This window comes from Thermomyces lanuginosus (assembly GCF_041956635.1).
Source record: "Thermomyces lanuginosus strain ATCC 200065 unplaced genomic scaffold VTN49scaffold_22, whole genome shotgun sequence".
In the NCBI taxonomy this organism is placed as follows: domain Eukaryota; kingdom Fungi; phylum Ascomycota; class Eurotiomycetes; order Eurotiales; family Trichocomaceae; genus Thermomyces; species Thermomyces lanuginosus.
In genome coordinates this window covers 2,223,663-2,246,845 of record NW_027192356.1, presented here as the reverse complement: position 1 = coordinate 2,246,845, position 23,183 = coordinate 2,223,663, and the positions used below count along the sequence as shown (strand labels likewise).

General features: G+C 55.4%; 11 protein-coding genes across 11 annotated transcripts; 8 read left to right on the top strand and 3 right to left on the bottom strand.

The window, feature by feature from the left end:
• Positions 1-247: 247 nt before the first annotated feature.
• On the top strand, positions 248-855 carry VTN49DRAFT_1845 (uncharacterized protein; the record flags this gene model as incomplete). The annotated part of the gene is made up of 2 exons (XM_069409504.1): positions 248-787; positions 853-855. 2 exons carry the CDS (start codon positions 248-250, stop codon positions 853-855), a joined length of 543 nt encoding a protein of 180 aa, XP_069270884.1.
• Positions 856-916: 61 nt separating this feature from the next.
• Positions 917-2,052, top strand: VTN49DRAFT_1844 (uncharacterized protein; the record flags this gene model as incomplete). The annotated part of the gene is made up of 2 exons (XM_069409503.1): positions 917-1,313; positions 1,376-2,052. The coding sequence occupies 2 exons, from the start codon at positions 917-919 to the stop codon at positions 2,050-2,052; spliced, it is 1,074 nt and encodes a 357-aa protein (XP_069270883.1).
• A 44-nt stretch (positions 2,053-2,096) lies between these two features.
• On the top strand, positions 2,097-2,408 carry VTN49DRAFT_1843 (uncharacterized protein; the record flags this gene model as incomplete). The annotated part of the gene is made up of 1 exon (XM_069409502.1): positions 2,097-2,408. The coding sequence occupies one exon, from the start codon at positions 2,097-2,099 to the stop codon at positions 2,406-2,408; it is 312 nt and encodes a 103-aa protein (XP_069270882.1).
• Positions 2,409-2,727: 319 nt separating this feature from the next.
• VTN49DRAFT_1842 (uncharacterized protein) lies at positions 2,728-5,136 on the bottom strand (the record flags this gene model as incomplete). Its single annotated transcript, XM_069409501.1, has 6 exons — positions 2,728-3,899; positions 3,954-4,096; positions 4,146-4,660; positions 4,724-4,882; positions 4,943-5,060; positions 5,114-5,136. 6 exons carry the CDS (start codon positions 5,134-5,136, stop codon positions 2,728-2,730), a joined length of 2,130 nt encoding a protein of 709 aa, XP_069270881.1.
• Positions 5,137-5,605: 469 nt separating this feature from the next.
• On the top strand, positions 5,606-6,949 carry VTN49DRAFT_1841 (uncharacterized protein; the record flags this gene model as incomplete). The annotated part of the gene is made up of 1 exon (XM_069409500.1): positions 5,606-6,949. One exon carries the CDS (start codon positions 5,606-5,608, stop codon positions 6,947-6,949), a length of 1,344 nt encoding a protein of 447 aa, XP_069270880.1.
• Positions 6,950-7,506: 557 nt separating this feature from the next.
• VTN49DRAFT_1840 (uncharacterized protein) lies at positions 7,507-10,134 on the top strand (the record flags this gene model as incomplete). The annotated part of the gene is made up of 2 exons (XM_069409499.1): positions 7,507-8,367; positions 8,431-10,134. 2 exons carry the CDS (start codon positions 7,507-7,509, stop codon positions 10,132-10,134), a joined length of 2,565 nt encoding a protein of 854 aa, XP_069270879.1.
• Positions 10,135-11,165: 1,031 nt separating this feature from the next.
• Positions 11,166-14,795, top strand: VTN49DRAFT_1839 (uncharacterized protein; the record flags this gene model as incomplete). The annotated part of the gene is made up of 4 exons (XM_069409497.1): positions 11,166-11,193; positions 11,275-11,470; positions 11,552-14,475; positions 14,527-14,795. 4 exons carry the CDS (start codon positions 11,166-11,168, stop codon positions 14,793-14,795), a joined length of 3,417 nt encoding a protein of 1,138 aa, XP_069270878.1.
• A 1-nt stretch (position 14,796) lies between these two features.
• Positions 14,797-16,271, bottom strand: VTN49DRAFT_1838 (uncharacterized protein; the record flags this gene model as incomplete). Its single annotated transcript, XM_069409496.1, has 2 exons — positions 14,797-15,166; positions 16,180-16,271. The coding sequence occupies 2 exons, from the start codon at positions 16,269-16,271 to the stop codon at positions 14,797-14,799; spliced, it is 462 nt and encodes a 153-aa protein (XP_069270877.1).
• Positions 16,272-16,329: 58 nt separating this feature from the next.
• VTN49DRAFT_1837 (uncharacterized protein) lies at positions 16,330-18,498 on the top strand (the record flags this gene model as incomplete). The annotated part of the gene is made up of 1 exon (XM_069409495.1): positions 16,330-18,498. One exon carries the CDS (start codon positions 16,330-16,332, stop codon positions 18,496-18,498), a length of 2,169 nt encoding a protein of 722 aa, XP_069270876.1.
• A 354-nt stretch (positions 18,499-18,852) lies between these two features.
• On the bottom strand, positions 18,853-19,740 carry VTN49DRAFT_1836 (uncharacterized protein; the record flags this gene model as incomplete). The annotated part of the gene is made up of 2 exons (XM_069409494.1): positions 18,853-19,409; positions 19,476-19,740. 2 exons carry the CDS (start codon positions 19,738-19,740, stop codon positions 18,853-18,855), a joined length of 822 nt encoding a protein of 273 aa, XP_069270875.1.
• A 203-nt stretch (positions 19,741-19,943) lies between these two features.
• VTN49DRAFT_1835 (uncharacterized protein) lies at positions 19,944-23,161 on the top strand (the record flags this gene model as incomplete). The annotated part of the gene is made up of 4 exons (XM_069409493.1): positions 19,944-20,517; positions 20,568-21,509; positions 21,557-21,649; positions 21,696-23,161. The coding sequence occupies 4 exons, from the start codon at positions 19,944-19,946 to the stop codon at positions 23,159-23,161; spliced, it is 3,075 nt and encodes a 1,024-aa protein (XP_069270874.1).
• Between the last annotated feature and the right edge of the window lie 22 nt (positions 23,162-23,183).

Below are 23,183 nucleotides of genomic sequence, written 5' to 3'. Positions count from 1 at the left end.
TGCCAGAAAGGACCGCCGCTCCAACGAGCTCAAGCAGCGAAGACAGCTAAACCCTCCATATCCGGTCTCGGAAGGGACTCCTGCCATAGGATGAAAGAAATGCTAACGCAGGTTCTGATCCTATAATCACCTCGGCAGCGGATAATAGTAACTCCTTAAGATTGAAGTAAATCTGGTTTGAGGAACTCCTGACAAGCTTAAATGATGTATAATATTGCGTATTTTAGGGTCGGTACACATAGTAACCATGATCATAATCATGTGTGATTATCTCGATTCTACTCCGTACTTGGAATTATGCTACTTGCAGGTCCATGATACAAGGCGCTATTCCGTGGCAATAAGCGCTCGGGTCGTGGCAGTAACCCCTGCCAGCCCGCACCTCTTCCTCGGTGCCTCAGCCCTCTCTCATTTGCTGAGTTGTGGGTTTTACAGTCGGCCGGCATCACCGCCCAGTCTTCCTCTCAAAGACAACCTCTCTCTCTCTCTCTTGTCATCCATCCCGATCCGCATCCTCCCCTTCTTCTCTTCCTTCGCAGCACTCGCCCTCCTTCCTTCCCTTCCTCATCCACCGCCCTCCTCCTTCCTCCCTCCCGCCCGCGTCCTATCCTACTCTCCGCCGGCGTCCTTTCCCACCTTCCTCTTTGTCCATCCGCCGTTCGCCCCTCCATCGATTCCTCCCTCCGCCGCGTTTTCCTCTCATCACTTTCTCTTCCGCCGCTACTCTCGCCTTCTACTTTCGTCTTCTCTTCTAGCCCTCTCAAATTCCGTTTCGCCGCTCTTCCCGGTGAGTTCCTTCCGCCGCCGGTTCCTGCTGTTCCGGGCTGAATCTCTAACCGGAAGTATGGATAGTAACGCTATTCATTTGCCTCCTTCTCTCGTCCCCCAGAATCGCCCGCGTGTCCTTTCTCTCGCCATGGCCGCCGCAACAGAGACCCGCGAGAATGTCGGTGTCGAAGAGGGCCTTTCGGAAGCCTTCAGTCGCACCAACCTGAATGAGCACCAGCAGCCCGAGAATCGGCCAAAAACCGATGAAGAGTATGCGCAGTCTGTTCTCACGTTACGTGCGATTGTGTCGTCTAGAGAGGCCGGCGTGATCATCGGCAAGGCCGGCAAAAACGTTGCAGATCTTCGCGAGGAGGCCGGCGTGAAGGCCGCCGTGAGCAAGATGGTCCAGGGAGTGCACGACCGCGTGCTGACCGTCACGGGAGGGCTACAGGGTTGTGCCCGTGCCTATGCTCTGGTAGCCAAGGGCCTGATGGAGGGCGCTCCGCAGACGGGTGTAGGAGGCGTGGGACACAACGGAACGCACCGTATGATTCCTATCGAACAGGCCAGAACAGGCATGAAAATGTGATTACTGACGTTGATACAGCCATTCGATTGCTTATTTCTCACAACCAAATGGGTACCATCATCGGCCGACAGGGCCTCAAGATCAAGCACATTCAAGATACTTCTGGGGTGCGCATGGTCGCACAGAAGGAGATACTTCCCCAGTCTACCGAGCGGATTGTCGAGGTGCAGGGCACCCCTGAAGGAATTGAGAAAGCGGTCTGGGAGATTGGGAAGTGTCTGATCGATGACTGGCAGCGCGGCACCAATACCATCCTATATAATCCGGCCGCCCGGGCACAACTTGCATCGTCATCACACAGCGGCGGATCGAGCGGCTATGGTGGCCGCTCCTACAACCGCACCGGCAATGGAGCAGATTTCAGCGAGCCCGGCTATAATCGCCGGAGCAGCTCCGACGCCACAAACCGGGGGAATCCTCCGGTCAATGATGATGGCGAGGAGATTCAAACCCACAACATTTGCATCCCTTCCGACATGGTTGGCTGTATCATTGGCCGTGGCGGGAGCAAGATTAGCGAGATTCGTCGCAGTTCGGGTGCGAGGATCTCGATCGCGAAGGCGCCCCATGACGGATCTGGGGAGCGCATGTTCACAATCACGGGCAGCGCGCAAGCCAACGAGAAGGCCCTTTATCTGTTGTACGAGAATCTAGAAGCCGAGAAGATGAGGCGTAGCCAGCAGGCTGCTGAATGAGTTGGCCATCCCGAAGTGGCGTTTTGTTTTCTTTTGGAAACAACATGTTGCAGTTCCCTGTTCATTGCTTGGGCTGCTTTTTTCCCTTCTATGCTCTTGATGGCGGGCCTTTATTCTTTCTAGAACGATTCGCTCGACGCGAAGTCCACGAGTTGACGATACCAGCTATCCCGATATCATTGCACTCCGTTCTCCTACTTCCCATCGGCTCGTCGACCTCGAACCTCGAACTTATTGTACTCATGGATTTCCTTATTTCATTCATGCTCGAATATTTTCTCTTTCCTCACAACGAGCCCTCTGGCATCGTGGCCCAGCAGAATCACGAACCTTGTCTCCCGGGCCCTTATCATTGACTTTGTTTTCGTTTCTCTTTTTCCCCTGAGTCGTTCTTCATTCCATCGCCTTGATTTTGATTTCACGACGAGACCACACTCACACCTCTATGTTACGGATGCTATCAGATTCTTTTTACAACATATTTCTAGTATCCAAGGCAAGACAAATCAACCGCGCCCACGAAACGGTGGTAATCATCACATCACCGACTGTGGGAAATTCATTTCAAAGTATCATTGGGGCAAGTGAAGTAATGAATCAAAAAGAAACAAAGAATGAAACGCTCCCCATCTAGACCTGCAACTGTTCAAAAGAGAGAAAGTGGCTAATCCGCCATCATCCCCGTTTCAACAGCTCTACTGCATCACCATCATCATCATAACCACGATCTCGACTGCCATCAGAACGCACATCATCGCGACTGTCCCCGAATAATGAAGACAAGCTGCCGTGGCTGAGATTCTTTCTGCCGGCTGCTCCTCGGCGACGACCAGCATCACGCGCCGACTGCTGGAAATCACCATCCTCGCCATCACGAGACGATACGTTGAATGGTGAGCGGTAGCGATTTGCCGTGTCTCCCAGAATCCATGAGAACTCTGGATCGGAGAGAGAAGGGCGCGTTGTCGACATCGTTGACGATGTTGATGTTGGTCGCTGTGGTTTGTGCGTCGGTGGTGGTTGGCTCTGACTTTTGGGATGCGGGCTGTCCGGTCTGTCGATAGGAGGCGGTGCGCGAGGAGTCGCTTCTGAGGCTACGCTGGAAGTGCCGGATGCTGGCGGTGTTACCCCCCCTTTATCTTCTTCTGTCGTGTTTGTAACTGGATGTACCAATGAGGACGAGGACGAAGACGCAGACGTCTCCAGGATTAGCTTGAGCTTAGCCGTCTCCACCCTCTCGTACACACGATCCAATGCAGCGACCGCAACCGGCGGAAGCTGCGATGAGGACTGTTTGACTATCCGCAGATCTTGCAGGGCGTCAGACAGTGTGGAGACGATATTGTCCCGATCGCGACTGGGTGGCGGTGGCTCTGGTCTCCGGACACGCTCTGGGACGATCTTACTTGGCATGGGTAGTCGTCGTGGACTGCTCGACCACCGGGCGCGCAGGCTGGCCGGTTCAGCCGCCGCCATGTTACGCCGTGCCTCGCTCACGGCGCTCCGCACGGCACGCGCGACGTTCCAGTTCTCCGTCCGGCGCTGCAGGCCTTCCGACACATCCTGGAAGAGCGCTTCCAGACCCCTTTGTGGGATTGAATGGCCGGACAAAGGGTTCTCTTCGCTGCGGTTGCGCGACCCGCTGCGGGACTGGTCCCCTCGACTTGGTGACCCGCCAGGCAACTTTGGCGGCTGCCCCGTGTACTTAGCTATCAGAAACGCACCCCGCGCAGGGTTTGGTTGCTGCTCAAGATACAGCGCATCCTGCACAAGAGTCTGCGGCGGGCTGGGAGGTCGCGGGTATCGTAGGAGAAGCCCTAGCGCCCCCGAGTAGTCGGATTCCAGAACTGGCGGCAGCAAGTGTTAGTTCGGTTCCATGCTTGGCTAGGTCTGACACTTACGCTGCCACCGAATCCGTAGAATCATCGCAACGCATACATAATCCACCAATTCGATGCGCAGTCCCTCCGCAAAGAGAAAGTCCCATATAGCAAGCACATCCTCGAATGGAAATTCCCGGCCAAACAGTAGTCGAATCCAGCGACTGAGAGAGTCAACATCATTTATATCTATGTCAGTATCTAGAGGCTTACGTGAGGAATATCTGAGGTAGAATCTCGATCGCGTCCAGATGAACCGCCACTTCGCGGTCGGTTACCATAAGGAGCTCATTCTGGATGTACTGGCAGCGGCCCACGACAGGCGGAACGTCTGGCTGGCCGTTGACGGTCTCCTGCTCGCTGTGCTCATAGTACACCCGCGCAACCTGCATGATGCTACAGAATAGACTGAATGCGTCATGCTCGATGTAGTTGACGTCCAGCATCTGGTTTATCAACTGGTCATCGCCATGGTTCTCCTCTTCCGATGATGTCTGCGGATCAATTGCGTCTTCTTCAACCACCCACAGCACGGGGGCCAGCAGCTCGTGCATGCCCTGTCTGTATCCGATATCAGGATTCAACTTGGAATAGATGAACAGAATGTCCAGCATCTTTGACTTGGTTGAGGGTTTTCGGAAGAATGGGATGTCCTGCAGACACCTTTCTACATCTTGATATATCTCTGTGCGCATCGCTTCGTCGCTGCGAAGCACCTGCCAGGGCGACTGCAGGAATCTCATTATCAGACGGGAATATGACGCTGCAGGCTAGAAGACGGCGATTCATACCTCCTCATCTTCCGCCAACGGATCGACGGACGAGTCAAAATCATTCGGATGATTTATATACCTTAAGAAATGATCGCGCAGTGAAGCATACGTGTCCCGGAGAGCCGAAATGCGCTGCGACCACTCCGATCGCGGTAGGTGGTCGCAGAGCAAAAATGACTGCAATTTCTTTATCAGCGCCGGTTGCGGCACGGGCGGATTTCGTCATTGGTGTCGCACCTTCCAGCACACAGACCGCAAGCCATCGTTGCACGGATTCCCTTGCTCCTCGGACTTGACCGCTCGTTTGAAATCGTCGGTACTATCGCCGTACTCGAAGAGATGCTCCCATCGGCGTCTGGAAAGAGGATTAGATGGATCCAAAAAGCGCGTCGAATGGACCGCACGAACCTGGCCTCAGCAACTGTTTTCATGGCATGACCTGCACCAGAAAATCATATCATCATGGGCGCGGACAGAATGGTGAAGGGGATCCCTCCCAAGAGTCCTGGCGATAAGAGAGATGGAGTGAACTGTTTAGTCATCATCAAGAACCCCCCTCATACGGAAATTCCCACATTCCTAATGAAGTTAGACTCCGCCAATATACATGTCTTGGCATACGTTTTCCTGGAGTATCTATCCGTGATTGGTCAAAGAACTTCCATTTGCAAGTCACGTGGCCCCATCTAAAGGTGGGAGCGTAAGATGATGGTTCAAGATCAGAGTTGTAAACATCTCCCAAGGATATCGAGAGATCCCCAAAGGCTACTTGACCGCACCAGCCTGGATTCTCCGGCCTGATACTTCTCCAGGCTATTGTGCTGTCACTGACCATGTTTCCAACACGAGGACACCTTGTATCGTTGCTAGACCAATGAGAAATATATAAAATTCAGCACCATGTCCGCAGACCTCTGGGCCGAGTTTGGCGCTGGCACAAGTCAGTCTAGTACTGACACAAAAGCTGTGGCACAAGCGTCCCAGACGGCCAATGTCCCAGCATGGGACGATTCTGATCCCTTCGGGCCTCTGGTGTCCGCAGAGCCCTCGCAAGAGACATCCTCCGCCGCCCAAGGGCACAATGTAGACCGGACCTCCGGCACTGGTGATGATCTGTGGCATCGCGACAACAGTGGCGCCCAGGTGTTGTTCGATGCTGCTATGGAGGAGCCACCGGCTGACGAAGAGGAGTGGGGAGATTTTGAGACTGCTGTCGAGGATCCAAAGGCAGACGGGGGTGGCTTAGGCAAGCCCAAGGCTGGAAACAACATTTCTAAACGGGACGATCAATCCAGCGTACCTACGGGGACACTGTTGGATCTTTCTCTTGACGATGGGCCGACACAGACTGGGCAAGGGAAGGTGGTGGCTCGAGATGTACCGCGCTCCCAGATCAGATTTGGGGCAACGTCAGCAATTACTACAAGTAAACCTAGTCGTTCGGTGTCCAAGACTCCCACAAAGTCAACAGGAAAGAGTCAAAAAATGTCTCAAGAAGATGATTTCTTTGATAATTGGGACGATTTTGATGCCAGTGAAGGGGCACTTCCAGCTGCCACAGGTCAGCAGTCAAAATCTACCACAGCGGCGCCTGCGATGAGCATCAATCGATCGCAAGAACCTGAGCCTGAAGTGCGGCCGTTAAACATCCCGCCACCGTCCATATTGTTACAGCTCATCCCGGGCCGGATCGAGCATTTCCATACCCAGGGCAGCCAGAAATGGCGCGACCAGCAGCCTGGTAGCCCTGACCTTGCGTCACAGATTCTTCGCACCCTCAAGGTCACGGCCAGAATCATTGCCGGACGCACCCTTCGATGGAAGCGAGACCCCTTTTTGGCCCAGAGCATGAAAATCGGGCCTGCTCGGTCGGGGAGATCCGGAGGCATGAAGCTCAGCTCGCTGAACAAAAGCGAGAGTATCAAGGAGGAGCAAGAGGTAGCAATTGTGCTTGACCTGTGGCGGCGTCACCTGAGCTCCCTGAATTCAGTGGTTCAGGCTGCCGGCCAGCGTCCGATCCCGGTGGTACAGGATAAGACGCGCGTTGACACTGCTGGCCCCAGCCAGGGCGCGCTCCAGGCGCCGCATGCCTGCGCTCTCTGCGGACTGAAGCGCGACGAGCGTCTGCCAAAAATCGATGAGCACGTTGAAGACAGCTTCGGGGAATGGTGGAGCGAGCATTGGGGCCACACAGACTGCAAGTGGTTTTGGACAGAATATTCGCAGTATTTATCGCAGCGATAGAGAAATTGATAGCCCACACGTGGCTGTTATCAGAGACAGGTGCATCTGTCATCCGATGCAAGGGGGCTTGTTGGGTCATAGCACACATGGTCTTTGTTCCTTGACATTCCGATCAGCACAGTACCCTAAACTCTAGCGGCGATCAGAGTTAAATGCGGTGGGTTAGGTTTAGGATACCCCATACAATGAGCGAAGATCGGGGGAACTCGGTTGATGAGACTTTGGAGTCTAGCAAACACGCTCTCAAGCTTTTCAGAAGCAATAAATAATTCACACGGGAACCGTCGATCTCAATTTCTTATTAGCAAACGCCACCTTCAAGGCCGGATGCTTCAAGTTTGTCGTGAATTTGCTCCTGATTTAGCGCTCGCACACCGATTGTTTCCGCCCCTGTTTTCCCCCCAAACACAATCAGGTTTTCTTTCCCTTGCGCATCGATCTGCTTAGGTCCAGAGTATTTGCTAGCTTGATCCTGGCGTTCTTGATTTATTTTCTCTTCAAACTTCAGCATTTCCTCGTCGGATTTCCCTGCGATTCCTCAATGCCCAACCTATGCCATGTCTTCATCAACACAAACCCTGCTCTTCAATGCATCCCCCCGCGACTGGAATCGCCCCCGGCGACAGACTGATGCCGACCTGTTATTTCGCCGCCCGTCCGACCTAATCCGCCAGGCCGCTCGCCGGTCTGTCGACTATTCCGCGCCGGCAGATACCCGACCCCGGACAAGTGCGAGTAACACCACCACCACTACCAACACCACGATTACTCCGCCCCGTCCCTCTGCCACGATAAGTGCGAACGCGCTTTCGAACCCCGCGCTTGCGGAGATTCCCTCGCGCAAATACAACGCCTTGCGCCTGTCGCCCAGTTCCGGAGGAAACCATTCGGCACCGTCCTCTCCCAACCACGTGGTGCAATGTGCACCGGGCTCCCGTGACGCGCCTTCGTCACCCTTGCAAGTTCAGACTCCCAAGCGCCGTTCCCTCCAGTCCTTTAGCCGTCGTCAGTCCATCTTGGAACCTCGTTCTCCGTCTTTGAGACGGTCGCCGGCTTCGCGCAGCAGCATCGCGGTCGACCTGGTCAATCACTCAGCGCCGCCCGCGGTGGCAAGTGCCCAACACGGATCTCCGGGGCGTGAGCGATTATTACGCCGCAGTTCTACCTCAGATAAAACAGAGAGGGGCAGCATTCCGAACATGGAACCAGAGCGTCGCCGGGAAACACGCAGTCCGACCGCGAGCGCCGCAAACACCGGCAACGACACTCGCACGGAGTCGTCCGATGCACTGGCCGGCACCGAGGACAACAGAGGTTCCAGCACGGACGACAGCCGCTCCAGAAGTGACGATGTGTTTCTCAACATTGCCAAGTCGAGCGCCCGGCGCAACTCGCTAAGCAGGTTGGAGCGCAGAAGGGTGAGTTTACAGGTTTCTTGACTACGATGCCGTAGAAGAGGAGCTAACCGTTAAACACTGCAGAGATTACTGGGTGTATCAGGGTTATCGACCAGAAACTCCTTTACCGACGAGTCGTCTCTACTCGAGCCTGTGATTCCTCACGGCGGCAGCTCCCCAATCTACCCATCGTCTGCGTCCGCTCATCCTCTAGATGACCTCGGTCGCTCACGCAAGAGTGTCGTGGGATCCAGCGCCCGATCTACAATTGGCATCCCACCGAGCCGATTTCGTCGGTCCCCATCGCCGGACTTGGCGCGAACCTACGAGGCCTTGCGGTCTTCCATCGCAGATGCCCGGTACAGACATTCGAACCTATCCAGTCTTTCTGGCGCCAGAACAGTCCGCCAGGGACCGTCACCCGACCCTCTGGACCGATCGAGGGCCGACGACAAGTCATCCCGGCTGGACGGAACCGAGTCAACGTTGTCCACAACCGCACCATCCACCGTCTGGGATGAGCTGGATGACCTCAAGTCCCGTATTCGAAAGCTCGAGCTCACCGGCAAGTTCCCGCCGTCGAACGCCTCGGGCATATCTAGTACATCAGCAGAGCGCCCGCGCACGGCAACGACAACGGTGACGACCATCTCATCGTCGCCAAAGGTTGCTCGGAAGACGGGCAGCACGTCCGATGCGGATGAAGGGGGTTCCACAAACGCCAATCAGATCCAAACACTGTTGCACTCGGCCCTGGCAAAGGCAAAGTCTGCCGTCAGCACTGAGGTTTTCCAAGCGCTGGAGGCCACGGTGACGGATGCGCTGACATTGAATAACATGCTGGGTACGAATTCCCCGGGTGTTGGCATGTCAGAGCGTCAGTTGAAGCGCAAGGCCGACAGCCTGTGTCGTAGCCTGACGGAATTGTGCCTCGCCTTATCAGAGGGGCAGGCAAAGACGTCTTCTAAGACGCAGTCAACAGTGACGGGGACTCAAGAGACGCAACGGACCAATAATGGTGACGAAGCGCCGTCGAAAACCTCGGGGTTGACTACGCCGGTGACAACCGCCTCACGTTTCCGTCGGAGCATGAGCCACGAACCGGAGGAAACACAGGATAGCGCAAGCCGCGTGTCCAGCCGGCTGGAGACACGGCGAGCGACTACAATCCATTTGGGTGCGGTTCGCAATCGATATGGGCAGGACGACTCGTCGACGTCCCCCAAGACGCCGTCGTTGGCCGCTTCCACGAGTCGACTGAGCCGTCTCGCAAGCGCGCGGGCAAAGCGGGAAGAAGATGCTGATGATAAAGCCTCGGTACTTAGCCGCTTTGGGGCTCCTTCACGAGCCGCCACCGAGGTTGACTTCTCAACGGGCCGCCGATCCACGGTCCGGGATCGATTGGTTCGCGAGTACGCGAACGCGAACGCGAACGATGCGTCGTCGTCTACCACTCGGCTGGCTCAACCGGCAGGAACGGTGACCGCCAACCGCAATGGATCTACGATGCAGTCGTCCTCCATCCCGCTTCGTCGCAGTTACACTGCGTTCAACGGCGTGCCCGCGACGAGCGGCATGAACAACATCCAGCCTGGATTCCGCCGCTATGCTGTCAACAACAGCCCCAACCATAGCCCGTCATCTGCAGAACCTATGACATCCACGACCGCGGCTTCCTCAGGCAAACCGTCTACCCAATCGATTCCTCAGCCACGCCTTGCCAGTCGGCGACTTGGCCTGCGTCTGCGATACTCTTCCACGTCCCCGGTTGAGCCGGGAGAGCCATGAATCTGTTTCTTTTTCCCCCTCGCATCTCGCCCTACGACACGGCACGACTCATCCACGCATGATTTATAGGACTGCATTCTTACACGCAGTGATGACATGATTTGGATTTCAGTTTTCAGTTCTTTGTATCAGCGATGAAGCGAGGAGTTTGCCGGCCTGGGTCTTGGTCCATGTGCATGGTATTACGTGGGGTTGACTGTTTGCATTTAAGGTTCGGCACGGCGTTTGCTTGTATTGAATGCGGTACATATTACTACCATGCATTTGCGTTTCTTGCGCAGGCGTTGTCGAGCCCTGGATCTCCGGTCACAGCATGGAAACAGAATGTCGGCACTGGCCACATCTACGAACTTTGTATTGACACTTTGGTACATAGTATACATATTGAGGCATGATCAATGCAATTGTCTACTGTGTATTATTTACTGTTGATTGTTTCCCGAGTCGCTGACTCACTGTTAATCTTACATGCCTGATGACATCACACCAGAGAGCTGAACAGAAGCCCCCCATTCACGGACACTGAGCGCCTAAGCATTGTGGCGCATCGATGATCGTCTATCGTCTAATTATTATTAATATTTATCTGCAAATATTAAGGCTTGGGAAAGCAGCCCGAAGCATCGTCGGTCAACTGATCAGTTCGGCTGACGCTGTGCCTCTTTGTTCATTCCAGCATTTTTTTTAAAAACTCTGGCCATGGGATCTGGGATTTTCCCCGAGTAGCGCGCGAACCGAACCAGTGGAACCAAATTTTATTTTTTTTTTTTTTTCCTTGACATTTTATTTTTCATTTCATTTATTCCAACGCTTAAGTCTCTTCCCCAGTATTTCTGTAGAGCAACGGCCTCCCGCTTTAGACGAACCCCATCGGATCGACGCCGTTGGTCGATCGCTTTGCTTTGCTCCGCTCCGACTGTCCCGCCCATCAATGTCTGCAAATCTTTCCTCTCCGCTGTTCTAACATTACACCCATCATTCCCCCGTGGAGCTCGCCTCCGGTTCTTCAGTTCTAGGATTTCGCTGTCAGAATGACCGGACATGCGAGCCTGAAGGATGGTGTGTGAAAAAAAGCCCCTCCATTCTTAGGCCCCCGTCCCGCGATGCAGCGCGACCAGTTCCGCTGACATCTCTCTGTAGCTACAGAACAACTGAGCCCCCGAACATTGCCCATCACCGACCCCGTTTCGACGCCCCCCGAACGAGAATCCGCGGAGAATCCAGTATGCCCGCCAAGGAATTCCAAGGAAAATCTGTCCGTTCCGTCGTCGGCGCGGGAGCCTCTGCGCCTATCAACAGAGAGTTCCCTTGCCTCCGAATATGACCAGTTGTCAAGGTAGGTAGTCTCTTTATGCATGTAGCCATGCATGTAGCCCCCAAGAGATAGATTGGTATTGACTGCATGCTGTCCGCTCAGATCACCGCTCCTGGACTCCGAGCCTGGACTCGGCCCCTCCGGTCTCGATCGCATCCGCTCGCAGCCTGCCTCGCGAGTTTTCACATTGCCAAACATGTCGACGTCTTCTGTCGCGCCGACCCAGCGGTCGACCTCCCCTCCGGCTCCCCGATCCGCGACCTCGTCGCGAGCCGCCTCCGTGTACCTCCCATCAACAAGTAACGCACCGCCGCCCGTAGTGGAGGATCTGCATCGATTTCCGACCGAGTCGTTGCATTCCTTCTCCTTCACGGAGCAGTCCGGGGAGCTGCTTCAGACGCGGCAGACCTTTCTCAAGAGGTCGATCGATTTTATGAGGGACCGCCTGGGTTTGGCACACACGGCTGCCCAGGCGCGCGCTAACGGCGGGGCAGAGTACCAGAGCATGGTCGACTCGCTGTCGAAAACGGGCATTTCCGAGGAGCAGGCAGATGGCACCGATGGCTCGCTGCTCGCCTCGCAAGGGCGGTTGCAGACTGGAGCCGACCAGGGACGGGAAAGTAGCCCTCCAGAGTCACGGACGTTCCGTGGTTCCCGTACCGGAACCCGGAGTCTCGTTGCTTCCGGCGTCATCGACGAACATGTAGTCGATGACATTAGCACATTCCCGAGTCCTTCGCCCGAAGATCACGCCTATTCACACGAACACGACTTAAAGTCGGAGCTGGCGCGACCGGTTCTGAGTCGAACCTTCACGGATCACAGCGGATATTCTCTTCGAAGTAAACTGCTCGAATCGCCGTCGCAGCTGCATCTCCCCAGCGAATCCTCCATCAGCCTCGGGTTGGGCCTCACCGGGTCGGCGGTGCATACGCACAGCAGCAAGTGGACGCCCGTGTCGCAAGCAGTGTTTCGTACCGAAGACAGAGCACCGTGGACCATCCTCGCTGCCAACGATCTCGCTTGCCTGGTTTTCGGAGTTAAGCAAAGCGAGGTACGCAAGTTGAGCATCCTCGAGATTGTCCAGGAGGAACGCCGCCCGTGGCTCGAATCGAAGCTTCAGGCTTCGACCAGCGAGGCGACAGCGAAGACGCCCAACGGCACCGGTAAGTCCCGGTTCAATATGAGCAAGGCGCTGCGGATGGGTGGCGGTGTGACTGCCCAGCTTTTGAGCAAGCCGTCGTCGCGACAAAAGGCCGGCCGGCGAGCGCAGACGGATGATGGGTTTGGGTCGTCCACACGCAATCCTCGAAGAGCAAATAATGCGGAACAAAGCAAGTCGCGCGGAGTGCTACTCTGCGGTGATGTGGTTCCGATCCAGAAACGCAACGGCTTGAAGGGGTCGGCCAGCCTGTGGGTGATGGAGAAGCGCGGTGGTCTGATCTGGGTGCTGGAAGAGATCACCGAGCACGTCGCTCATCTCACGTACGACAAGCAAGGCCGCATCTCCGCGATGAACGGCGATGTCCACGAGATCTGGGATCCGTCCATCGCCAAGGTCGGAGCGTCTCTGGCGGACCTGTTGCCGCGCGTCCCGGCCAGCTTCGAGGAGATTGTGACCCAGAAGTACTTCGCTGCCCGCACTCATAGTGACAAGAACTGCATCCCCATGACCATCATTCGCGCGCCGGAAGGTGGTTCTGTCTTGCGCGCATCGACATTCCCGCACGTCGCCGGCATGATGGTGCTGTCTTCATCAACGCTCAACATCATCAGCTCCAACTCGGTGTTCTCCGCCGCACTCTTTGGTTACGAGAGGCCGGAGGGTCATCGGATTACTGAGCTTATTCCCGACTTTGAGCGTCTCTTGCAGACTCTAGCCCAAGAGGATCAGGTGGCCCTCGTAGACGGTGTTGTGATCCCGGAGCAGAGCTTCCGCCGGGCGCGGGCGCTGATGGCTCTTCGCGATGACAAGGCCAACGCGGCTTCCGTCTTCCTCGAACCGGAGGGCATTCCCATCCGACATCGAGATGGATCCCAGATCCTGGTCGATATCCAAATGCGCATCATCAAGAGCGAAACAGCGGCCCCGGAGGAATCTCGCGTGGAGGAGGCGGAGTTGTCGGATGATGATGATGATGCTGAAGAAGAAATCGACACCATGCCCGTGACGGAAATCGTCTACGCTCTCTGGATTACATTTTCTCGACAAACACACGCTCCACGTCAAGGATTCTCCATGGACGTGGCCAAGGCCAAACCGTCGCTGCCACAACCCCAAGTTGGGCAGCCGTCACCGCCGCCGTCGCTCCCGTCGCACTCGACGACGCCATCGCTGGATAACAACCAAGCGCCAAGCAGCTCGCTGAGCCAGGAGCTGAGCGAGGCGGCGTCCACGCCTTTGGCAGGGTCGAGCAAGCAACCAGCGTCATCGTCATCAGACTCGAAGGCGTTATCCACGGTCGAGGACTCGCCTAAGAAGAAGCGAACAATCGATGACTACGTGATCCTGGAGGAAATGGGCCAAGGGGCCTACGGGCAGGTCAAGCTGGCTCGGCTTAAGGACAACCCGTCGAAGAAGACGGTGCTCAAGTATGTTACGAAGAAGCGGATCCTGGTCGACACGTGGACGCGCGACCGTCGGCTGGGGACGGTGCCGCTGGAGATCCACGTGCTGGATTACCTGCGGCGGGACGGCTTCAGACACCCGAACATCGTTGAGATGGAAGGCTTCTTCGAGGACGATGTCAACTACTACATTGAAATGGTGCCACACGGGCTGCCGGGGATGGACCTGTTTGACTACATTGAGCTCCGTGCCAACATGGATGAGGCTGAATGCCGGAATATCTTCAAGCAGGTAGTGGATGCGATCCACCATCTGCACACCAAGGCGCTGGTAGTGCATCGAGACATCAAGGACGAAAACGTGATTCTCGATGGTGATGGCCGGATCAAGTTGATCGACTTTGGTAGCGCGGCGTATATCAAGAATGGACCGTTTGATGTGTTTGTTGGCACAATTGGTACGTTTTAAGCTTACTCTCAGATCGAACCGATGATACTAACTATCTTAGATTACGCCGCCCCCGAGGTCCTCCAGGGCAAGTCCTACCGCGGCAAAGAGCAGGATGTGTGGGCGCTGGGTATCCTCTTGTACACAATTGTGTACAAGGAGAATCCATTCTACAACGTCGACGAAATCCTTGACCACCCACTTCGCGTTCCGTTCCTTCCTTTTTCCGAAGACTGCATCGACTTGATCCGCAAGATGCTGGACCGTGACGTGGACAACCGGCTGACGATTACGGAGGTGATGAACCATCCTTGGTTGACGGCGTCATGATTCAATCGTTCTTTTTGTTTCTTTTTTCTTTCCTTGTTTCGTTGCATTTTGGTACGAATTGCATGATACCATCTTGCTGTCTGTTGGATTTACGACCGGCGATGATATGATCGATGGGACCGATGGGCCTTTTGGACCAAGCATCGGACAGGCATCCGAGTGCGAGCCGAGAAGCCACGATCCAAACCTGATACCAACGGGCTGTGTGTGCTTGTGCTTGTTGCTTGTTCTTGAGAGGGTTCTGTGATTGCATTGATGATGCCATGGATGATGGACGACTCGGGGCACGGGCGGCATAGATACCCATTCCATCTGTCCTGTTGTTGTTGTTGATGATAATGATGATGATGCTGTCGATTGTTTGGATGTATCTAGACTACAGTACTCGAGTAGACTGTTCAATTCAGCGCTTGATCCCGGTCTCCTCACTCCGATTCCGTTCCTGTGCCTGTTTCAGACACTCTCACGTGACCTGAAAACGGCTGGCTCTGGCTGTTTTTTGGCCAGCCCTTGGCGGTGGGTCGGTGGCTGCCAGGTGCGCCTCATTGGGCCGGATTTAGAGTCACGTGACTTCTATTCTTGGCCGGACTGAGTTGGGCCATCCGGCCGATAACGGGTTCCTGCCATGTTGCCATGATATTAGTTGTATGGGAAGGGAAGAAAGATTGAGGGGGTTTCGAGCAATAAACACTAGGGAATTCAGAAATTCATGATTAATTAACGTCTATATCGCCTCCCTAAAAAGTTAATCAACTTACCAGCCACACTACGCGTACTGGGGGGATTAGATAAGCCCATCAGGTGGGGAGACTTATCGATAAGCGACGACCCCCGCTTGATTCCTGATGATCAAATGATACGGCGATGATGATGTGCCCTCTGCAGCACCGTATGATACAGGAGAAGAAGAGCATGCAGATGGCCAGAGCCGCCTAATAAACTCGTCGAGTCATTCTGCAGAGCGGCCGATGATTCCTGCACGGTGAATCCCCTCCTCTCGCGAGCTCCATACTTTGATTCATTTCTCTATCCCCGAGTCAATAAACTTGCCATCCACGGTCCACCGTTGACCAGTACCAAAGGACCGGCGAACAAAAAGAGCCACCGAAGAGGCTGAAAGAGGGTCTTATTCATCCTTGCCCAGGAAAGTCTCTTGTCGTTCTCCCCCGAGGGCCTCGGCTGCCCTCTGCGAATCGCGCCAACTTTCTCCTGTTGCTCAAGTCCCTCTCCGCCGCCACTCGCAGGGATCTCGGCTACCCCTTTTTAATTTCTGATATACTTTTTTTGTGCTCTTTTATTTTTTTTCCCCTTCGCTCTGTCAGTCCTCAGTCCTTGTCCAGTTTCATTCTGCCCGGCCATTGCCCCAGGTCATGCTCAGCCGCACGGATCGTTCCGGAAATCTCGGGTGTCGTTGACGCCCACCCCCTGTCTCTGCTCGCTCTCATTGAGTCGATTGAGATTATGATTCGAGTCCATCGGCCCGGAGCCTGCGAGTCATTCACCTGATCGCTGCCGCTGCATTCCGATTGCGATCATGGACCGCATGGATGTTTCGGAGAGCCAGTCGCCTGCCTCGCCCGCCTCGGCAATGTCCGGGCAGATTGCGCTCGAGCAACAGCAGCAGTCTCCCAAGCCCAAGGGCCCCAAGCGGCTGCTGCAGGGCCTGCAGCGCATCTCCTCGAGTCCGTCGCTGGTCCGCCGTACTCGATCCTACTCCGCCGGCTACCAGCGTGACCGCAAGGCCTCACTGTCCTGTGTGTCGCTGTCGTCGAGTAACCAATGTTGGGGGGATCCCAGCACCGTCACGCCGGAGGCGCCGTTGATTGCACGGTCTAACTCCCCGTCCTCTAATGCACCCACGCCGGGCGGTGCGCGCGTTCGCGTGCTCGGAACCCTTCCCAATGTCTCCCAGGCCACGGTGCCGCTACCACCGGAGGTGCGGGCCCGGTCGCACAGCATGCTGAGTGAGACCGCGGTGACGGCCACCTCCAATGAGACCACGAGTAAGCGCAAGATTGACTTTTGGCGAGATCTGCCGGACGAGATCAAGATGCGAGTCCTCAGCTATCTGAGTCCAAAGGATCTTGTGCGGTGCTCGCTGGTGTCGAAAGAGTGGTACAGCATGTGTTTTGACGGGCAGCTGTGGTCTCGCATTGATGCAACGGGATTCTATGACCGGATCTCGGCCGATGCCCTGCTTAAGATCATCATCGGGGCGGGCCCGTTCGTGCGAGACCTCAACCTTCGTGGTTGCGTGCAGCTGCGCGACAAGTGGATTGCGGAAGGCGAGCGCATTTCGGATCGCTGCCGGAACGTCGTTAATGTGTCTCTGGAAGGCTGCCGCGTCGACAAGACGGCCATTCAATTCTTCCTGCTGCGCAACGCGCGGCTAAGACACATCAATCTGTCCGGCCTGACCACCGTGACTAATTCGGCGATGAAAATCATCGCCCAGACGTGTGCGCAGCTCGAGACGCTGAACGTGTCCTGGTGTGCCAACGTCGACTCTAAGGGCTTACGCCGCGTCGTTCAGGCGTGCCCGCAACTGCGGGATCTGCGCGCAGGCGAGATTCGTGGATTCGACAACGAGGCACTCATGTTGGATCTGTTTGAGCGAAACACGCTGGAACGGCTGGTGATTCACCGCACTGATGTCACGGATGAGAGTCTGAAGGTGCTAGTTCAGGGCAAGGACCCGGAAATCGATGTCTTGACGGACAGACCAATCGTGCCGCCGCGTAAACTCAGACATTTAGACTTGCACCAGTGCGGGCGCCTGACGGATGCCGGGGTTTCCAGCCTCGCACACAACGTACCCGAGCTGCAGGCGCTGCAGCTATCCCAGTGTACAGAGCTGACCGATAATGGGATCGTGAAGGTGCTGCGCACCACGCCGCAGCTGGTGCATCTCGACATGGAGGACCTGGACAAGGTGACAAACACAGTATTGCAGGAGCTGGCGCAGTCGCCGTGTGCGGAGCGGCTGGAGCACCTTAACATCAGTTTTTGCGAGAACATCAGTGATCACGGCATGCGGCCAGTGCTCCGCAGTTGTCCACGGCTGCGCTCGATCGACATGGACAACACGCGCATCTCGGATTTGTCGCTGGTGGAGGCGTGTTCGCTCGTGCGCCGACGCGGTGGCTATGGCACGAACTTGCCCCGCGTTGGCATGCGGATTGCTGTTTTTGACTGTATTCATGTGACATGGGCCGGCGTGCTGGAGGTCCTGTCCAGTAACGTATTCGTGCCCTGGACAGTCAAGAACAAGCAGCCCATCGTCAGCGTGCAGGAGACCACATCTGGTAGCAACCAAGACCACGAAGACGATGGCGAGACAAGTTCTCCATCCTCCAGCAGCGGCAGTATTCCCGCTAGCGGCAGTGCCAGCCAACCGCGACAACATCACCACCAACCACGATACTACCCTCAGGAAATCATCCAGCTTAAATGCTTCTACGGCTGGCAGATGACCGTCGACGAGCACACGAAGCGCGTACTTCGCGGCGACTTGGCCGCTGCGCACCGTCTCGACCGCAAATGGGCTGATTACATGGTCGCCACGGAGGGAGACGCCACCGGAGGCGTAGGCTCAAGACGACGACGGCGTCGCGTAGCTCGCCTGCTGGAAGAGGATGAGGACGATCCAGTGACTGGGCAGCGGCGCCGACGGGCCCGGAGTGGAGGGTGTGTCGTGATGTGAGGGGGAGGTTCTTCATTTTCCACTCTTTTTCTTCCTGAAATATCTACTGGTGGAAACGCGGATCGATTTGAATTCTTGGGAGGAGTCTTGGAATGGGATACCTATGGAATGGGACTGGGATTGATCTGACAATGGCAAATCATCATCATCATGACACTGGATGTCGACTTGACCAGATTGCTCGTTCTCTTTTCCTTTTTTCGTCTCCTTTCCTGGTGTTTATTGGAGATAGAGACCTTGCTTTTATGTATGAATTTGATGAGCAATAATGACAACGATTGAGTCAGGAAACTCATTCAAGTCAATTCACAGGGGGTATAATGCATTTGTAGTACAGTAAAAGGTCCAAGCTCACTATTCAAAGAACCCATCATCACTATCTTCGCCTTCCCCTTCACTACTCGAATAGTCCTTTTGTTTCTTCTTCTTTTTCTTCTTCTCATCCTGGTCCTTGTCCCGACCTTTGCTCCCCGAACTCGAAGACTTTGTCTTCGTTGTCACCGACTCCGACTTCTTCTTCCCATCCGGACCAATGTCCAACTTCCCGTCGCGCAAGAGATCCAACGTATTCTCCTTGGTACACTGCTCGACAACGGCCCAAACGGGCGGTTTCTTCGCAGGATCATCATGATTATTGTCATCGTGGTGATCCGCGCTCTCAGGCGATTCCGACCTGCCCTGATTATTCTCTGGTTTATCTTTGCTGTGGTCCTTTGGGAACAGAGAGATGTATTTCTCGGTCAATGGGTAGTACAGCGTGTAATTGAGGTCGATTTGCGCGACATGAATGCGCTGCTCGAGATGCTTGAGGCGGGATTGTAAGTCGCTGTTCTTGTTCTTCTCCGCTTCTTTGCGGACGGAGTCGTATTCGCGTTGGAGGCGTCGGAGGCGTTTGGTTGCGTGTTTGCGTTCTGTTTATATAGTACTTGGTCAGTATCGAGAAAAAATTATAAGAATCCATATGGGCGGGCTCTTACCCAGAAATCGAACAAAATGGTACCTCTTGATCATTTCAGACCGCTTTCTCCGAGCCAACTCATCTTGCAGCTCCTTTTCGTAGCCCTGAAGAGCACGTTCCTGCAGGACGCGAGCATCTGGAGGTAGGTCTACGCGCTCGAGCAGACGTTTGGTGTTGCGGATGCGCTTTTTCAGGTCATTTACCGAAACGGTGGCTTTGGGACGGGGCTTAAATTTGGGCTTTGAGGAGTCAGGTTTGGAATGACTGCTGGATTTGGCGGTCATTGTGTTTGTCTCATGCTGGTTTATAATCTTTCTTGACTCGCAACTTGTACTGGAATGCAGCTTCGATGTGGATGGAAATTGAAGGGACCAGATCAACTGATAAGCGGATCAAAGTCGGCCCGAAGCTTATCAGATCAGATGGTGATGCTTATCGTACTCTCCATCCAGTGCTCCTCCCCGAGGAGCATTCATGGAGGAACAACATGGACTCCGCCATTCGCTGGTCGCCCTCGTCAACCCCGCGCGGCGAGCAGCGATTTCTCAACGTCGACGTCGGTGACAGGCATTTTCGCCTGTGCCGTGTAACCGCTTTCGACGGCCGTCGACTCGACTATGAGGTGCTGTCCACCCATGACAAGGTCCCCGGCTTCCGCGCCTTTGACTGGTCGCCCTTTGACGAATCGCTAGTTGCCGTCGGCCAGTCATCCGGCGAAGTCACTTTACTGCGTCTCGGTGAGAGCGCGGCAAACCAGACTTCGTGGTCGTTTCCCATCCGCAATCAGCGTTATTGCAATGCCGTCGCCTTCAGCGCCCACGGCTTGCTGGCCGGCGGCCTTGACAAAGTCCGCAATGACGTCTGTCTGAATGTCTGGGACGTCAATCATCGAATTATGGCCAGTTCTTCCAAGGGATCCCTGGCAGAGGATCGCCATGCCGTTGAGCCGTTGAGGAAGCTCAGCTCCGATCCGATTACCAGTATCAAGTTCTTTAGAGATCAGCCGGATACTTTGGTTGCGGGCGTCAAGGGCCAATTCATTAAGCTCTTTGATCTGAGAGGTCTTATTCGCTCTTTCCTCTTCCTTCGTAGTCACGGCTAACTTGCGTAGACAACGCCCCCCAGGCGTTTCTGCAGTTTCCGACTCGATGCGTTCACAATACGGCCATTGACTGGCTAGATGAGAATTATATTGCTTCGTGCTCCATCTCTGGCGAGCCGACAGTGTGCATTTGGGATCGACGTATGGGCCCGCGCCTGACGTCGGCGTCTAGCAACCCTGATGCCACTCAGACGGGCCCTGCGCTCGAATTTCGGAACGTGATTAGCCCCAAGGCGACCATCTGGAGTTTGCGATTCTCAAGGACGAAGAGAGGCTGTCTGGGCGTGTTGGCCAGCAATGGGCATTTCAAGACGTACGAGTTGGCCAAGGAGTACCTGTCTGAGGAGAACCGAAATTCGTTGGAACGCACCCTCGGCCAGGGCTCGTGCAATGAGTACCCGGAGCCAATCTATACAAAGACTGTGCGCGACATTCGGAGTCCTTACGACCATCCCATTCGAGGCTGTCTTGAAGCTGACCGCGTCGTTGCCTTTGACTTCCTTAACATGAGCCCTACGAATGAGCCAAGCGTCATCACGCGCCATGGCAACGGCAGAATTCAGATCGTAACCATGCAGCAGCCCTGTGCTCCGGTGCGGCTGTCGTCGCAGAACGTGCTAGTGAGGGGAAAAGCAAGCGGGGATGGTGACTTTGTGGCCGTGCATCCGCGCTCGACAGATCGGAAAATTGCAGATGTTCTCCGGGAGTTGAGAGAGTCACATGGGCGCCAGAAACAACAGCAGGAAAAGCCGGCGAAGCCTCTTTCCAGCCGAGAAAGCCGCGAGCATGCCCTGGAGCTCGGAAACTGCGGGAAGCGCATACAGGATGCCTTGACGTATTTGAGTGTGCGACAAGCCCGTTGCAAGGAAGGTTACTTGTTCAACTGCGAACGCAACAAGCAGATTGTGGCGGATGATCCAGGTCTACAAGAGTTTTGGGACTGGGTGCTTCGTAGGTTTCCTTTATATTGGCTGTCTAGCGGCACGCTGACTGGGCAGGTGCACGCGAGGCGTCGACTAATCAATCCACCATTGTCAATCGCTATGACTTGAGCTATCTCGGCATTTCAGATGTGTGGAATAGCACGATGGGTATGTTTTTCTGGGCAGATGGTTAACTTTTACTGACATGATAAAGCCGATCGAAAAGAGCCCGTGGATTTTGGTCAAATGATCAAAGATCTGGCAACCCAGCTCAATCTTCCCGAAAGCAAAGGGTGCAAGACGGAGTTCCCCGAGCATAGGCGACTCGGACTCCGACTCTGCGGCGCCGTCGAGACCAAATCCGAGCTGGAGGAAGCTGTCGAAAAACTGGTTGCGCAACGACAGCATACCAAAGCGGCGGCGCTGGCGGTGTTCCAGGAAGAGTTCCGGACGGCCTTCATGGCCTTGCGTAAGAACGGGCCAACTCAGGCTCATAAATTGCTTGCGATGGCGATTGTCGGATCTGCACGCGCACAGGACAATGAAAGCTCTTCGCCTGGCGCCAACAACGACTGGGGCGACACCTGCGCGGAGATCGCCACGGAGCTGACGGACCCGTACTCGAGGGCAATCTTGGCCTACGTGAGCAAGGGAAACTATAAGTCGGTGCTTGAGGAAACAACGCTTCCGCTGCGGTACCGCGTGGAGGTTGCCCTGCGGTGGTTGTCGGATGAGGACCTGACGACATACCTGCACAACACCACCCAGGAAGCAATTGCGCATGGCGATATCGAGGGCATCATACTGACTGGCCTGCGCGGCCAGGCGCTGGACCTGTTCCAGAACTATATCCAAAAGTTCGACGACGTTCAAACAGCAGTGCTGGCCATGAGCCACACCGTACCGCGTTTCATCGATGATAACGATGATGCCTCGAAATACAACTGGGCGCGGTTCAACGCTTGGCGCGAGACCTACCGCCGCCAAATCAACGCATGGAAGATGCAGCTCGAGCGCGCAAGATTTGACGTCGGATCGCGCCGGCTCGCCGTCACCTGGGACGGGCAGCGACTGATGCCGGCCGCGCCGCAGCAGGTTAGCCTGACGTGCAGCTACTGCGCACGCCCGCTCAACGCGCCGGATCCGTTGGCTGCTGCTTCTACTGTCGGCGGCAGCACCACTGCGCCATCCACATCGGCTAGCAACAGCACTGGTACGGCAATCAACACGGCAGTCCCCTCTGTCGCGTCGTCTTCCAACACAACCGCTGCAACTAGCGCCAGCGCATCGCTCGCCGGCGAGATGCTCCTCAACCCGACAACATCCTCAGGCTACGCCGGCGACGGCAAAGGCATCCTCGCATCGGGTACATTCTGTCCGAAATGCGCACGTCATATGCCGCGCTGCGGGGTATGCTCACTATGGCTCGGTGCTCCGGATCCCATGTCGCGTGCGGCCGTAGCGGCTGACACTGCCGCGGCAACACCGCAAGGTGACCGGAGTAGCGGAGGTGGCAATAGTAGCAATGCAGCTACTGCTTCTGCAGAGGAGGTCCTGAAGCGGTTCTTTGTGTTTTGTATTCACTGTAATCACGGGTTCCATGCGAACCATGCGCGGGACTGGTTTGCGAGGCATCGCATCTGTCCCGTGGCGGAGTGTAGCTGCATCTGTGATCGATGACGAAGTCATGTACATTACATTG